This window comes from Arachis ipaensis, chromosome B09 (genome assembly GCF_000816755.2).
Source record: "Arachis ipaensis cultivar K30076 chromosome B09, Araip1.1, whole genome shotgun sequence".
Classification (NCBI taxonomy): Eukaryota; Viridiplantae; Streptophyta; class Magnoliopsida; order Fabales; family Fabaceae; genus Arachis; species Arachis ipaensis.
The window spans coordinates 15,758,663-15,776,187 of NC_029793.2; the positions used below are offsets into that span (position 1 = coordinate 15,758,663).

The 17,525-nt window shown below is 32.0% G+C and overlaps 2 protein-coding genes and 1 long non-coding RNA gene across 4 annotated transcripts; 1 reads left to right on the forward strand and 2 right to left on the reverse strand.

Annotated features, from left to right (window-relative positions):
* Positions 352-2,014, forward strand: LOC107616646. Of its 2 annotated transcripts, none has more exons than XM_016318599.2 (2): positions 352-1,378; positions 1,469-2,014. In XM_016318599.2, exons 1-2 carry the CDS (start codon positions 398-400, stop codon positions 1,769-1,771), a joined length of 1,284 nt encoding a protein of 427 aa, XP_016174085.1. In that variant the 5' UTR covers positions 352-397; the 3' UTR covers positions 1,772-2,014. The 2 variants fall into 2 exon arrangements, with proteins under 2 accessions (XP_016174085.1, XP_016174086.1); XM_016318600.2 differs by having other exon boundaries at positions 1,472-2,014.
* On the reverse strand, positions 8,205-11,248 carry LOC107618395 (F-box protein At2g02240). Its single transcript, XM_016320450.2, has 3 exons — positions 10,865-11,248; positions 10,525-10,643; positions 8,205-8,855 (listed from the first exon to the last, which is right to left on the reverse strand). Exons 1-3 carry the CDS (start codon positions 11,132-11,134, stop codon positions 8,438-8,440), a joined length of 807 nt encoding a protein of 268 aa, XP_016175936.1. The 5' UTR covers positions 11,135-11,248; the 3' UTR covers positions 8,205-8,437.
* Positions 12,614-13,294, reverse strand: LOC110266617. Its single transcript, XR_002354060.1, has 2 exons — positions 13,240-13,294; positions 12,614-12,649 (listed from the first exon to the last, which is right to left on the reverse strand). It is a non-coding gene; the product is annotated as an uncharacterized LOC110266617 (long non-coding RNA).

Below are 17,525 nucleotides of genomic sequence, written 5' to 3' on the forward strand. Positions count from 1 at the left end.
TTTTTCGAAAAACTTTTTTTTATACAAAAAGATATGAAAAACTAAATCAACATACATGAACAACAATACAAAAAATAAAATACAAGAATAAACAAGGTAGTCATAATAATATATATCATGTACATGTATACAGAGATGTCATAAAAAAGAAATCAGGTAATACATCCTTTCATACACCCTTTATCCAAAATATATACATATATAACACTTGACACTCCGAGGTCTAGCTCATAAAAAAGGCTCTAGTTTAGCGCCTGAACTAACCTAACAAGTCTAACATAATACTAGTTTCTCTGTGGGTCTAACCAAAAGTGAGAGTCTAAACCCAAAACACTGGGGGGAAGCCTTGTGTAATTAATTCTTTCTTTAATTCATGTCTTGCTGTTATTGACTGGTGATGTTTTTAAATTCTGCTTCAAAGGGATTGATCCCAACCTTTGATGAGTTGCTGCCTGGCATAGACCACCGGTTTTGTGTCAGGCACTTATATAGCAACTTCAGAAAAAGGTTCCCAGGTGTTCAGCTAAAGATTATGATGTGGAAGGCTGCAAAGGCAACATATGTCCAGGAATGGGAGAGGAGGATGAAGGAGATTCAGCAGGTTGATCAAGGAGCTTATAATCATCTCATGGAGATCCCTGCCAAGTATTGGAGCAAGTCCAGGTTTAATTATTTTTCTAGAGTGGATACACTTGTTAACAACATGTGTGAGTGTTTTAACTCTGTTATTGTAGAGGCTAGAGAGAAACTGATTGTTTCCATGCTAGAAGACATTAGGGTTTATCTAATGAATAGGTGGTCTGATAACAGGCAAAGTATAGTAACATATGCCGGAGAAATATTGCCAAAAATAAACAAGAAAATTGAAAGGGAGTTTGATAAGGGTGGGGAGTGGCTGGCCATATATGCTGGTAGGGACAAATATGAAGTGTCTAGCAGTCAGGGTAATAGAGCCAAGTTTGTTGTGGACTTAAACTTACATGAGTGCTCCTGTAGAAAATTTCAACTAACAGGTTACCCTTGTGAGCATGCCATGAGCTGCATTAGGAAAATGTGTCTAGATGTTAAGAACTATGTCAACAAGTGTTATAGGAAACAGACCTACGTGGACTGCTACCAACATGTAATCTACCCACTGAATGGACCAAATCTCTGGTCCCGGACTGAGAATGATGATGTGCTGCCACCAGTGTTTAGGAAACCAATAGGGCGCCCAAAACTGAGGAGGAACAAGACTGGTGATGAGCCACGCAACAATGGACCACTGTCTAAGTTAGCAAGGACTGGACAACAACAAAAATGTTCATATTGTTTTGCACTTGGTCACAACAAAAGAACCTGCCCTAGAAAACGTAAGATGGAGGCTGCAGCAAAAAAGGTAAAGTTGTTGTTGTCAATTTGATTTCAATTCCTTACATGTGAATGTTTATACTATCCCATTAACCCAATTTGTTGTTACTGTTTATAGCAGAATGCAACTGCACAAGCCAAGAAAGGGGCCAAGAAAGGGGCTGGCACAACTAGGACTCCAAAACCCAACAAGATCCCTGCCAAGACAACAACACAGCCAGCAACAAGACTTCAGCCAAAGAGGAAGAGCAGTACACAAGTTGGAGGAAGCCAGGAGTCACAGACATCATCCAAGAGAGCTAGATGCAGCAGCAGTGCCAGTCAACCACAACCATCAATAGCAACAGTCACTAGCCCATCAAGGAGGTCCCTGAGGTTCATGGCAAAAACACCACCTAGGGCCTGGAAGGCATTGGGATGAAGAACATAGTAGATTTTAGTGATTCCATCTGTTTTGTAATGAATCTGTCAATGACCAAGGACTAATGTCCCTGTGATACTTTAGACACCCTACTTTAAGACTACTACTGTTATGTTGATCTCTTTTGTGTTGTTACCTTTTCATGGTTATATTTAAGGCTTGTTTGGATATTGTTATGGTTAAGAGAAGCTACTTTAAGACTTCTCCATTATCTAATGAATTACATGAATTTTCAGCAGCAAAGTTATGTGAATTGGCAAATTAAGCCTTGTTTTTATTAGTAGATAAAACTGAAATAAACTTGTACAGAGCCAAATAATATATGTCACAATACAGGAACTCATTGCTATTCATTTCAATCAAAAACCTTACAATTTTTACAGCAAATGGGTTTACAGACACAACCACAAAAAAATTTCATTCTCTTTACATTACTGTTATCACCCAACTGTATGTCAATTTTTTCAATCCCTAAACAATTGACATTCCCTACAAACCAGGGGACAACAACAGAATGACAAAAATAAACAAAATGCTAACCCCCTAAACCTCAATTGAGTCGATCACATAGCAGTAGCCCAGCCAGTGTCCATCCAACAATTCCAACACCAAGTGCCAATGCAAACTTCCTTTCAGCTTTCTGCAGTTCTTCTTTCAACGAGCTTGCTTTGTTCTTCAGTCTTTGAATTTGTGGATCTTGTCCTTCAGGCTCTGCCCAAGCAAAATAATCGCATCCATCTCCTATCTGTTCTCAACCAAACCAACACGAACACACCAGCACGAACACACCAAACACTTCAGATCCTTCAACCACTAACACCCAATGCTTATTGTTCCCAAAGTAAAATAAACATAATCCAAAACATAATTATAAATATTGTCTCTAAAACAAAATAAACATAATCCAAAATACTCAATTTTCATCTTCATTCTCTTGTAAGTTGGGTTGGGGGAAGTTGGATTTTGGCAAAAAAATTGTAAAAATACCCCTTGCCAAAAAAATACTAAGCCCGGCGGGGAAGCCCGCCCCGCCCCGCCAAAGCCTGCGGTTTAAGCGGTGCGAGTTAGGCGGGCTTTTGCTATTTGGCGGTCCCAATTTTTCAGCCCAGCCCGCCTATTTTGGCGGGTTACGCGGGCCGACCCGGTGTGTTTAGGCCCGTTTGCCACCCCTAGTACTAAGCTGAAATACCGTCAAAACGAGCCATCGTATCCCAAACTGTCTACAGTCAGGCATCGCTATCAGAAGACGAAATTTTCACCACCTCCGTATACTTCTCAGCAGGAGTGAAGCTAGACAATATTTAGTAGGGGGCAATATTTTTTTTAGTTTTTTATTTTAATTAAAAATAACAATTTAGACTTAGAATTAACTTTTTATATCGTATATTAAAATAATTAAACACAAATATCTCAAAACTAATTTTAAATATTGTAAATATAGGTTGTTACATACTTTCTTTTAGAATCTTCAAATACTATTCAATTTTTTTTAGCCGTTTTCTGCAAAATTATTAAAAAAATGTATTATGCTTCATGTAAATGATTTAAATCACAACCATAACTTATGCAATGAAAAAATTAATAATAATATTATTAGAGCTGAAATAAATTAAAATTTGTAATTTACATAGACAATTGAACTCGACGTTTTTTTCTTGATTCAAAGTCATCTATTATTGAGAATTTACATACATAATAAGATAAACTTTATGCAACTTAACTAAACTCAATTTATTTTATTTTTTGTAAATCAATAATATCAATGTCACAAACAATTAATAATGAGAAAAAATTAAAAATAATACAAGGTTAGCATTATAATTACATGATCATCATTTTCAATTTTTTTATTAAAACCTAAATTATTATTATAAGATTATAAACTAGATAAATAAATAAATATATAAATTATTCAAAAAAATAACAAATAAAAAAAATAACTTAAAAAAAAGAAGAATGAAAAATAATAATGGAAGACTAAAGACTACTTATTATTTTTTAAGTTGTAATAATAATGAAAATATGGAATGATGTTTTATTTTCTAATTGAAAAAAAGAGAAAAGAATGGAAGAAGTAATTTGTTGGCTTGTTGTAGCTGACCTTTCAAATTCTTTATTTCTAATATAAATTAAGATTTTTTTTTAACTAAGCATATAGTGTACATTTTTTAAAAGAGGGGGAGCCAACACATTATTTGGGGGGAGGGGGGAGGCATTCTTTTATTTTTTATTATATTTGTAAACAAATTTTTTTCTTTTGGGAGGGACCACTGCCTCCCCTGTTTTATACGTAGCTTCGTCCCTACTTCTCAGGGTCCTCATCGTCGTCATCAAATATCTCTATGATCTCACAAGAATCTCAGGTATCGCTGTGACGCTGTCACTGCACTAATCTACGTGTACAAGTCTACTAGCAAACAAGGTCCGTCTGCTGGCATCTGTTCTAGTCTCTCTACTGAAGGATCCAACTGATCTTCTGACTTCGCCCCCGACAAAAGTGTTGCAATTGGTTCGGAAGGAAGGTCCCCATCTGAGGTGCGAGAACATCCTCCTCAACTTGGACAGAATGAGGGACTACCTGATTCTCTGGCTATGCTCAATGAGGGTGTCCAAGTCCGTCTGAAAAAGGAGGATGAGCTGCGTACGGGTGAAGCCATGATAGCGGAAACTCATATGGTGCATCAGGGTCGAAGTGGGAAGTGTTTATCAAGTGCTGAAAAGGGTGATTAGGTATCAAGGGTGGAGTAGGTGTCAAGTTATAAAACTAATGAGTCAGCGGTTTAAGTAATAAATATCTTAAACGGATAATTACAAAGATTAGATGTATTAAAACACAAGTAATAATACATACGAGGATAAATATATATGGGTTATTAATATAAATAACATTAGTAATATAATGATTAAAAGAAATAAAATATATGATGAAACATTAGTAACTCTAACTTCATCAAAGAATACCGATATTTACTTATATCGGTGGATATCGAACCCAATAATAATATTATTATCAAAAATCTATTTTAATTATAGCATGTAAAATAAAATAAAATAATAATAATAATAATAATAATAATAATAATAATAATAATAATAATAATAATAATAATAAAAAAAAGGGACACTCTACTATACAGATTGAGGTGGTATAGAGAGAGAAAATAAATTCCTTTTATAGTTATTTTTGATTATTTTAATGCTATTCAAAGTGTGGGACCTACTTTTTATAATTTCTCTTTCATCTCATATAAAGAAAGATCTTTAAACTTACATTTTTACTATATAATTCACCTAATAATAATATCTAAACTCTATTTTAATTATAGCATGTAAAATAAAATATTAACATAATAATAATAATATTACATTATTATTTATTTTATTTTCGAAATCTGGAACCGGCTCGTCAAAATAAAACTAATTACTGAAATTTTTTTTTCGAAAAACAGCGTGTCGATATGAAAACTTAGGGTGCTACATCATCCTTTCACGGTTGGATAATTTTGTCAAATTTTAAAATCTTTTAGGAACTATTTTGTCAATAACAAAAGTCAGGTACCATTTTATCAATGTCAAAATCTTTTGAGTACCGATTTGATATTTACTTCTATAAATTATAAGTTATATCATATGTAAAGTGGGAAGGATAGAGAGAAATAAAGAAAGTAGGGAAAAGAGGTAGGTAATAGGAAGGAGAAAAAAAAATTATTAATTTTGGAGAAAAATATTTTATCTCAATTCTAATGAGAATGTCATGTGATACATTTGGTTATTAAATTAGTAATATAATATAGCTATATTTTAATTTTAATTGTAAGTAGAGAATATTATATACTTTGATTATTAAATTTGTAATTAGTTATTAATTAAAATGATATATGAAAGAGATAAAATATAAGAGAAATAGAAAAAAGAAAAAAAATTCTTTAATTTTAAAGAAAAAATTTTGATTTTAATTTTAACAAAAAAAAATAATATATAATGTATTTTAATTATAAAATTAGTAATATATATAAATAAGGACAATCAACTCCTAAAATTCATAATTAATTTTGCAAAGCTTGAAATCTTATAGACAAAAAATAGTGTGAATTTTAATAGTTCTAGTATGTTCCTAGAAAATTTGATCTGTTTTACATGGGGTTAGAATTTATGGAAGAAAGTGACACAGTATAGTTAATAGTTTTCAGCTGCAGGATATATTGTTCGGTAATGTCCCATTATCTAGAGATATAAAACCCATAAAATCATTATCCGGTGTGAGGGTTGGGTCTGAGATACCATTCTTTTGGGATAATTGTTATACATATATTATCTCCAATTTGTCTTAACTTTTTTGGCAATGATGTATGCTTATATATTGTTAATTGACTTAGATTAGAATTTACCATTCCATCATGCATTGTAGTTTAAATTTCATAGTTTATATTTAGCATTAATGCACCCGTCTGCACTATCCCCATCATTCATGGTGTGATCCTCGTTGGAATGATGTGGTATATATTGACCTCTCAGCTAAATATACTTGTGCCATAATTATTCAGTATACCATCTACATTGTGACAAAGGCACAAAGCCCTTAAGAAGTCTTGTTTGGTCCAAATGTTGACAATGTTTAAAAATTTCATTTTAAGTCACAAGAAGATTATCTCTGCTCAAGAGACAACATCAATATTGTATTTGTAGGATACTAGATATGTAATTTATCTTTTCCTTCTTTGTTCTTCTTCCTCTAATTTTTGTCCCGCATCTCATCTTTCTGATTCTTCTGTTTCTTTTAATTTCCTACCAATTTATTTTGTTCAAGTTTATTGTCCAGGTTGCTTCTTGCAAATAGCACCTGCTACAGTGCTCCAAAAGCGTCCCCAAATTTGAGGTATAATTTCAAATTTGCATTTTTTTTCTGTAGCTAATAGCTATATTAATTAATTAATTTCAGTTATAGATATATCTCCAACAATTTATTTCTTTTGTGCTTCGTTGTTTCATCGATACTTAGTTTGTAATTTTTAGGTCGGCTGGATTTGTATCAAGAGAATTCCCTTCTATCATATGTAGCCACCATGTTATTAACACACTTCATTCTTCCCATTCATTGCTGACCTTGTCTCTGATTTTTTTTTTTTTATATAATCTGAACTGAAATCCTGGCAAGCAAAATTGTGATCCAGTCACAAGAATTAGAAACACTATCTTTCGTACTTCATGGCGTGCAGAAACTACTCTGAGAAAAAATATCCTTGCAGCTGAAGCAATGACGTAATGGAGGATTTGTTGACCTCTAAGAAAACTGCACCGGATTCATATCCTGGATTAAGGAATATAGAAGTATAGAATCTATAGTAGTGTCTTGAGTGAGTGTGTGCTGACTAAGACAAAAAAAAAGAACAATTCTAGAAACTATTTGATACGAGAAAAAAATTTTAATTTATTTAAGAAAAAAATTATTTTTATTTAAAATTTAATTTCATAATTTAAGTTTGAAGAATAAGAGAATTGTTTTAGCAATCCGACCCTTTTTTGGTTTTTTTTTTTGGTGACTAGACCTTTTTCTGTTTGATATACAAATGAAAGAAAAATAAAAATTAGAATTCTTAAGGAAATTTAAATAATTTATTTTTAATTGTTCCAAAACAAGAAAAAGAATTTAACTCTCGAGTGAATTCTAATTCTTAATATTTCAAACAAACTTTTAAATTTTATGAGTTCTAGTAGGTAGACAATGTAGGATGGGAGTAAAAACAACGTGAACAATAGGTTGTACTCGAGATCCACTAAAACAAAAAACAATCCACCACATTTATCCATCACAATCTTAACTTCTCACTTTCCACCTTTTTCTCATGCGCCACTACTGTTTGAAGAAGCAACCGCTGTGGCTTCTTCTCCCATGCGTCGCGCCACCCCTGTACTCGTTGCAACCGACACCGTCGCTGCACCTTCTTTTTCCCTGCGGCGCACCCTCGGTCTCGACGTTGCCACTGCGCGCCTTCTTCTCTCCTTCGAGATGTCGCACCGTCGCGGAGCGAGCGATTTAATTCCGTCGTTGCGTCGTGTCTTTGTCACTTTCATCGCATGCCATTTTGCTTCATTTATCCAAATAATATGACCCAAATAAACATCCACATTTTAATGAAAAAACCCATCCATACATAGTAAAAAAAATGAATATCCTGCCGAACATGTACATACAGAATCAAACAAATCAAATAAAATACCAATGATGTATCTATATAAACATCCACTTTAGAATGAAAAAAACCATTGACATATATAATAAAATAAATATCTGATTTAATTAATAAAAAACAAACGAGACAGCAACTACAAAAAATAAATCAACAACAACGGTAGCATAGAGAGAAGAAAGGTGACGTCATTTGAAATAAAAAAAATTCAAATACCTAATTAATTTAAAATTTAATTTTTAAAATTAAAATTAACTTTTCTTTTTTAACCAATTGTTTATGTTGTTTGGAAAAAACATTATTCCCCCCTACTTCCTTTTTTTTTTCTTTTTATATTAGTCTACAACAGATTTTCTTTCGGTGAAACGTCTTCCCATTTCCAATTTCCTCCCCTGATTTTGCAATTACTTAACATTTAACAACATGCTTGCTACCTTCTCTCTCAAGCAAAATATAAACCACAGACGCGCCCACAACATCATACGATTTTAGGCCTAACTTCTATCCCTTGAAGAAAGAAACCATGCTTCCACCATTTGCTGTCTATCTCTATAACTCTCATCTCAACTTCATCTTCTAATCCTAAGTTGAAGAAGTCTCCCATCTCAATCTCCAACCACCCATCGCTTCTCTCCTTCGGTCGTTCCAATCCTTGGAAATTGGGGCCCAAACGCCTCTCTTCTATGTTTGGGTCCAAACAAACACTTTTGGTAGAACTTATCCCTCCGACTATGCCTACTGTTAACTCGGCGGGCTCTAAGTGAAATCCATGAGCATCGATCATCTTGTACACAAGAAAAGCTGCATATTGTGTGCCTGGGGACAATATAATGGTGCTGATGTTCCTACGAATCTCGAACCAACACACAGCAAGAAGTTTAGCAACTTCTCTAAACCTGTTCAATAGTTTAACAAGCAAGGAACATAAGAATGACAAAACATCCGCAATAAGTAGTAGAATAAAAATTATTTTCCAAATCATTTAGCTATGAGGGATTATGAAAGGGACATGCACAATACTATATTTATCTTACTTGCTTTAGATTTAAGTAGTAAACTAATTATACATGAAAATACTGTCACAAGCACCCGGATCTACAACCTAATATTTTTCACATAGTTTATAATAGAGAATGAGTATTGTTCTTCATTTTGAACGGAGAGCAATCCAAAGCAAACAGACTATGAAAAATGATTTTTTTTTTTCTTTTCTTCTTTTGCAGTCCTAAGCATAATATCACAAATGATGGGTGGAAGTACTTCTCATATAGGTAGAGAGAACACATCCTTGATATATTATATAACAACGAAGAGATTATTATATCCGACATCTCTTAATAACATAATGATGTCTTTCCAACATAATAGGGTTTAGGGTTATATGATCCATAATAAAAAATAAATACATCTTCAATAACTAACAAAGAGAGTCAACATCTTAAAAATTGTTAAGCTAATATATGGGACACAATTCTTGCATTAGATACATGGTTTGGTAAAACTTTTTAAAAAAGTGCTTGTACAAGCATCTCATTTTAGTAAATCAAAAAGCTAATGTCTTTGTACTTGCAGTTTTTAAAGAATAGAATGCTTTTGAAAATCTAAAAAAAAAATTTTAAAATTAACTTAGTAAGTGATATTTATAAAATTTTAAAAAATCTCTGCATGTTTTGCGTCATAAAAAAAACTTGGAAGCATTCATAGAATACATGATCTTGTAGTCTTCTCAGACTATGAAGACCAAATAATCCTTTATCAAATTTACTGAGGTCAGAAACAAAATTTAATGTGAAAAGTGAAAACCAAAATACTGCAGCCACAGGATAAATGACTTACGGTGCAATATGATTATTCACAAGTATAAAATATATTCTCCAGAACTTCCTCTCTTTCATAACACGTGGACACAGCTCATACCTCAATCTTGAAATTTCCTACAACAACAATAGCAGGTATACATAAACCAAGCCATAAATCCTAGCAAACTATCTTATCTTCATGCTAGATTAATGCAAAAAGATGTAATGTCTTTAAATAGTCGATTTGCATAAACGATATAATTGGAGATTGGAACACATGTTATGATTCTCTCGTGGTAACATGTCTTCACCAATTACCCCATGTGGATCCAACAAACTGACGGTCAAATAAGGCTTGGTTTGGTAAAATTTTTTGAAGAGGTGCTTGTGCTAAAAGCACAAGTCCCTCATTTTACGTTTGGTAAATCAAAAACACCATGTGCTTGTGCTTGTAACTTTTAAAAGATAACAGTATTTTTGAAAGCACCTAAGGTAGAACTTTTCAAATATGGCTTGTGTTTATCAAAATTAAAAAGTCTAATATTACCTCATACATTAATTAATATTTAAATTTAATTCTTACATTAATATCTATTATAGTATTTTTTAATTTTAAAAAATATTTTATCAAACTTCATTTTTTAATTTAATTCACTAAAAACACAGATCCTACCACTTTTAAGTTTTAACAGACTAGCTTTTATGAACAAGTAAAAGCTTTATCAAATTAACTCTAATTCTTGTCAAAAGAAAAGACCCAGCTAACCTGGATTCAGGCAGGGTTATCCAGTCCCAGTACTGAGGAGTGGAACCCCAAATAATGGTAAGGTCTCTTGCAGCAATCATGTAACACTTCTTCCCAGTCCGTTTGTCCAATTGAAAGCTCTGCATTTTAGTAACGAATTAATCTTATAAATTGGGAAAATAATGAATATTGTTTAGGGTTTACAGTTTTAGGAAACTCAAGAAAGATATCACGAGTGTTAATACACTCATCCATTTTTAAAAAACTGTCACTTTCACCTTTTCAAATCGATTAGTACAGACTATTATCATTCTAACACTACAATTCCATTGATTGGAAAGAATAGAAGATGATTAAGTACCTTGCGACCGTGGTCAATGAGAAGAGGATGGTCGGAGAGATGAAGGTAGAGGGCCTTCTTAGAAGGATAGGCGGCAATCAAAGAAGAAAATTCACGAGAATCAGAAATGATGGATTCCAAATCAGAGGGTAAGAAACGTTCCCAGACAAAATCAGATTGGGCGGCAGAACAGAAGGTTCTGGAAATCAAGGAGAGCCTGCCGGCATCAAGAGGAGTGGTTAGAGACAGTATGTTGGCTATGCATCCTTCCGGCAACGCTTGCAGATCCATCTTCCTTCAAGGAGAGACTTCAGTTAGTGTGTGTGTGTGTATAGTTAAGGAAGAAGATTGGGAAGTTACGACGAAATGAAGAAAAGGAATAAGAGGTTGACGCGTGTGCTCTCTGACTGGGGACACGGAAGGAACACGGGATTGACTGAGAGGAAGGCTGGCGTGGAATTCCATGAAATTTTGTGATAATTCAAATTCTTAGTGCTTAAGCTGCTTAAGGAATAAGGAGGGATCAGGGCGGCAAAGCAAGTACGAAAATGTTAGGTTGTATTGCGTTATTCTTCTTTTATTTTTTACATGAAATTAATCCGGGATTTCCTAGTGCTATGTTAGGGTGATTTTTGTTTTTTCCCTTGTATATCTAAATTGTAATGTTTTTATTTTTAGTAGATTGAATGAATTAAATATTCTATTTTACAATTTTCATAAGTAAAATCTGTAGCTTGAGTATCATTAGTGCGTGATTAATTTTGAGAGTTTCACTATCTCGATATGTGAAATTTAGTGCTTTAATTTTTTCTCTCTTTTTTTTGGAGTTTTGATTTTAGGGAGGAAAAATCAATTTTTTTTACAAGAGCGTTGTCAAACCTTTTAATCCAGTGTGCGAATGCAAAATTTTAAAACTATCAAAAAAAGAAAGATAAAAAAGGAATTTCATTCTATAGTAGAGATTCATTAGTTACTTTTTAAAATTTTAGACTGTAATTAATTCTGGTTAGATAAAGAAAAAGAGTAAAGAGAAGAAAAAGAGAAAGAGGAAGAGAAGAGAACAATACTGTGACCGATGACAATGATGATTAGTATAGAGAATGCTTCGAGAAATAAAAAGTTGAAAGAATAATAAAATCGGAAATGGGTTAAAAAAGTTGAATATAAAATTGAGAAAGACAAGAATATTTTCTATTAATTTTATCTTAACTTTGTTGTAAATGATTTTTTTTCGTCTTATTTAATTCAAATTTTATTATTTTATGTATATTTGTAGAGTGAATTACCAACTCGATCCCTATCCATTTTCAAGAATGACAACGCGACCCCTCAAAATAAAATCAATCCACTTCGGTCTCTGTTCTCTAATTCCATCACACAACGCGGTTCTTGTGGGCATAGTTGTCAGAACTGAACCGGTGATCGAACCGGTCAAGTTACTGGGTCATTGGTTCAATCGGTGGGTCACTGGTTGAACCGATTAACCCGGTTCTACATAAGTAAAACGTATAAAATAGCTAAAAACTTAAAAATTAACAGTTAAAAAATATATCTCCAATAACATTTTAGAGATTCATAAGAACGTAACATATCAGAATTTCAAGTGAACAAGTATCACATTGGAACTGCGAAATTGATCCCATGGAATAAATTTATAACAACAGAGTTTTGATGGAACACCAAAGGCTTAATTAAGAGAGAGTAAGGTAACTACCCAATATAATCAGCAGATGACCGGTCCAGGCCACTGCATCCAGCCCAAGATGATCCACGGAAGATGTTACCCCCACCAACTACTATTGCAACCTGAAATATCAGCCTAATCAGTAATCATCTAAAACTTAACTTTGTAACAAGTGAAAAGCTTAAACAGTTTCTACTTTCATTCTTTCAAGTAATACCCTTTACCTTGCAATGATATTATGAACTCTAACAAAATTGCCACTGGCACCGAAATACCGGAATCCAGATCTTTGTGGTGCTAGAATTTTCTGTATTTTGGGCTTCTATTGATTGTGGATTGTTTTGGTTTTGGTAAAACTGGTTGAATGGATAATCTAATAGTTCGTTATTATGGATTTGCGAACTACCATGTGTTATTATGGTGTAATGGGTAATGGAACTAGGTTACTATATATTCATACTTTGGATAGGATCCCCATCAACGACATACTGTCTCAAAATACACAGGTTAGCGGAAATTTCGACTCTAATAGAATTGATTAGAACTCTTAGTCCATTCTCTTCTAATGTGGGACATTATCTCACACTTGAAGATCTAACATGTGGTACCCCCCTCAAGATTAACAAGGCGGCGATGCAACATAAAAAAAACTACAACAATATAGATAACAAGATTATAGCATACAAAGAACAAATCAATAAACTATAGTCACCTCAATGCCAAGACGAGTCACAGCTGCTACCTCCTTGCAATAGCCATAGTTATCTACAAAGAAAAATTAAGAAACAATGTTGAGGACAAGAAGGAACATATAATCAACAACAATCCACTAACTACTAAGAATAATATACAACAGCAACCAACAATGGATAATCAACAAACTGAACAGAAATAAAAAATAAATCAAGAAACAAGAGAGATCAAACAGAAAAACATGTGGAAGTGTTCATGTTCTCATCTGCCCGCATACAAAAATCAAACAGAAATCAAAATATCAAACATATGTGAACAACCAACGATCTAAATTCTAACAGAAATCAAACAAAAACCAACATACGTAATCAATCTACAATAATCAATTAACTTCAAAAAATTAAAAAATTAAAAATACTTACCTGGACGGCTGGACCCTGGACCTGGAGGGATGGAGCGACAGCAGAGAAGAGGGAGACCGGAGGTGGCGACAGACGACTGACGACCAGGAGGCAGTAGGCGACGATGGACCGTGGACGTGCTTCTTGGCGGTGGTGAGGTGAGTGCCGCGCTGGTTGAAGCTGAACGGGGTGACGAGGTGGCTGAAAGCCTGAAACTGAAGCAGAGTAGCAGACTCTCTATCTCTCAGCTCTCAGCTCTCATGGAGTCATGGTGCCATGGTGATGGTGGTCTCTTAAACCGTTTGGGAATGGGAAGGGAAAGTGGGAAACAGGGGATGGAGGCTAGGGTTACAGCGTTTCAGCAGCAGCTTTTGTTTTGTTTTGTTTTTTTTTAAAGAAACGACGTCGTTTCCAACGCAGAAACAAAAAAATTTCGAACCGGTCTGGGTTAAACGAAACCCGCCGGTTCACCGGTTCTAATCAAACCTGGCCGGTTCAATACGGGTCTTTCCGGTTCGACTCCTTGTTCGGTTAGATGCCTCACCCGGACCGGTTATGGCACCGATTTGCCGGTTTTCTAGTCCGACTGGCCAGGTCGGTCCGGTTCTGACAACACTACTCGTGGGTATTTTTCCGTCAACTTTGATCAGAAAATGTTGACGTGTCAGGTTCAAAAATGAATAGGGGTCTAATTGTCTCTAAATTTAAATTAGTTAGGGATTTATTTGTCCTTATTATTCTTTAAACAATATTTTTTTAAATTATCTTTTTATTCATTATATTAATATTCTTTTTTTAATAAATTATTAAATATATGGTATAATAAGTACAAACTAATTAATAAATTATTAAAATTTAAAAATATTATTTATTATGAAACTAAATAAATAATTCTCAAATATTATTTTTAAATATATAAATAATAAATATTAAAATTCGGTTAATACATTAATAATAATAACCCTATGATATACTATTAGTATTATGATCTAGATAATTTTCACAATAAAGAGAAAATTAAGATATATAGTAAAATATTTTTGAGTAATAACAAATTTAATTTTTTTATCTCTTTAAACTAAATTAATAATTCTATTTGATATCTTTGTACTAAAATACACTATGTGTAGGCTACTAATATTAAATGAAATAAAACACTATATATATATATTATGAAACCATTTATAAACTCAACAAATTCAAAGCATCAATAATATTATTAATCTATTAATAATACATATTTATACATGTTATCAATATAAGAATAATATAGATTAATTAAAATTTTAAGTATATTAAAATTCAATTAATATAATGAATAAAAAGATAATTTAAAAAAATATTGTTTAAAGAATAATAAGGACAAATAAATTCCTAACCAATTTAAATTTAGAGACAATTAGACCCCTGTCCATTTTTGAACCTAACACATCAGCATTTTTCGTTCAAAGTTGACGGAAAAATACCCACAAGGACTGCGTTGTGTGACGGAATTAGGGGATAGGGACCGAAGTGGATTGATTTTATTTTGAGGGGTCGCGTTGCCATTCTTAATTAAAAATGAACAGGGACCGAGTTGGTAGTTCACTCTATATTTGTATGATGATTTATTAAAGGTATACTTTTTGATTTTATCTGTCATCTTATAGCTCAGTTTTCATTGTATATTATGAATTATAATTCGACTTTATTTGCTTTCATTTTAAATTTATAACTAGCAATCTTAATAATCATTATTTTGACTTAATGATCAATGGTCATAACATTAACTCTATACATCAATTCTATGCTTATAAAAACACTAATTTTTATATCTCAAAAGAGGAATACATGATAAGTTCTATTTCATATTTAACATTCTATAATCATAGAATTTTTATACCTCTTAAACACTTAGTGATTTGAGCATTGGAGTGTCTTTTGTAGGTATCCACCTTCCATGATCCTCTTGCCGAAATATACATTCTTTAGAGACGAAGAGACAAGTTCAATTTCCTCTAAAACGAGATATACCTCGAAAGTTCATCCACACAAGAATAATTGACGCCGTCTGTAGGAAAAGTAAAATAAATCCTACTCCCCTCAAATTCATAAAACTTGACTTACATTCAAATTTTTTAACCAATTTCAATAATTTTGTTTAAGATTTTATTTAATATTTTTTTATCAAATTTTAATCTATCGTAATTTTTTATAAAGTATGTACTTATACATTCGAATTGCTTTACTTTTACATATCATAATATTTCACATGTCATAATCGATCAATGAATCAATTCGAGAACAAACTCGACTTTCAACCAATCTGAGAACAAACTCTGCTTTCAACCAATCCAAAAATAAATTTGGCTTTTAATCGATCCGAGAAGAAACTTGACTTTAAACCAATTCAAATACAAACTCGCCTATCAATTTTGCTAACCTTTTCAAAACTCTCTACTTACACAAATAAAATTATATATTTTATTCATATATACTTTTGCATTTATATTTTATGTAACTAATAATATTTACTAATTTATTAGTTATATTCAAACCTCAATATATATTCTATACTTTGAATAATTCTTACAATTAGTATATCTTTTTTTCCCTTTCTCTATTCTTATCTATATTTTTGCAAGACAATACTCATCCTTTTCCTAAAGATCATTGATTCTTGTATTTTTTTTTTAATGAAGAAAAAACATCCTATATTAGGATACAAAGCCATTTTTTATTACTTAATGATTTTATTTATACAATTAAATGACAGTAATGATGAATTTAAATCTTAAAATTAGATTCCATAAAAAATTAATTGTATATAACTATTATATTATTTACTTTATGCTATTAAATTTTATGTTACTATTTGTTTAATGTAAAAAATTAAGCAAAAAATAGGTATAAACATACAAATTTGCTATTTTTACAAAAGGAATATATCTCATAACTAAACAAGATTTATTATATTATCAAATTACTAATTATTTTATTACTTTATTAACAAGTTAACGCAGATTCTATTAAACAAAGTTATAATATTAACAAATAAAATTAAGTAATTTACATTTGGTATGTATGACATTCATATGTCGTCTTGTTTTCTAAAATTATCAACTTTTAAGGTATATTTTTTTTCTTTGAATTCCCTGTAGTTTTACAATATATATTATTTAATATATGTTACGATTTTATACATATTTATTTTCTCAATTTATCTTATTCATGTCATATGACATTCAATATAAATTGTAAATATTCAATAACTAATTGCTTTGAGTGAGAAATTCATCAATAAGTTGTTGTGGGTCGAAAAAATTTCCAATACAATTAATCATTATATCCTCGAATCATACAATCGATTCCGTCAATGGATACATATTTCTGAACTTTTTAATTCACATACAATCAAATGCTATACGCATGTCATGAAAAATTGTTCTCAAGCAAAAAAATATTCCGATCACCACACAACTATCTTAATTGGGGCTCACCATATCATTATTCACTTATTTTTTTAACCGAGTTATAACTCATTTTATTTTCTAAACTTAGCCTGGATCATATGATCGGCAGACAAAATTTGAGGCTGTGATCTGTCGCCTTATAACTCGGTCTTTATTGTAGATTATGAGTCATAACTCGACTTTATTTGCTTTTATTCTAAGTTTATGACGAACAATTTTAATAACCATTATTCTGACTTAATGACCAACGGTCATAACATCAACCATATGTCTATAAATACACCAATTTCTATATCTCAAAAGGGACACATAATAAGTTCTATTTCATATTTAAAATTCTATAATCATATAATTCTTATACTTCTTAAAAATTTACTAACTTGAGCATTAGAGTGTCTTTTGTAAGTACCTACTATCCGTGTTCTTTTTGCCAAAATATACATTTCTAAGAC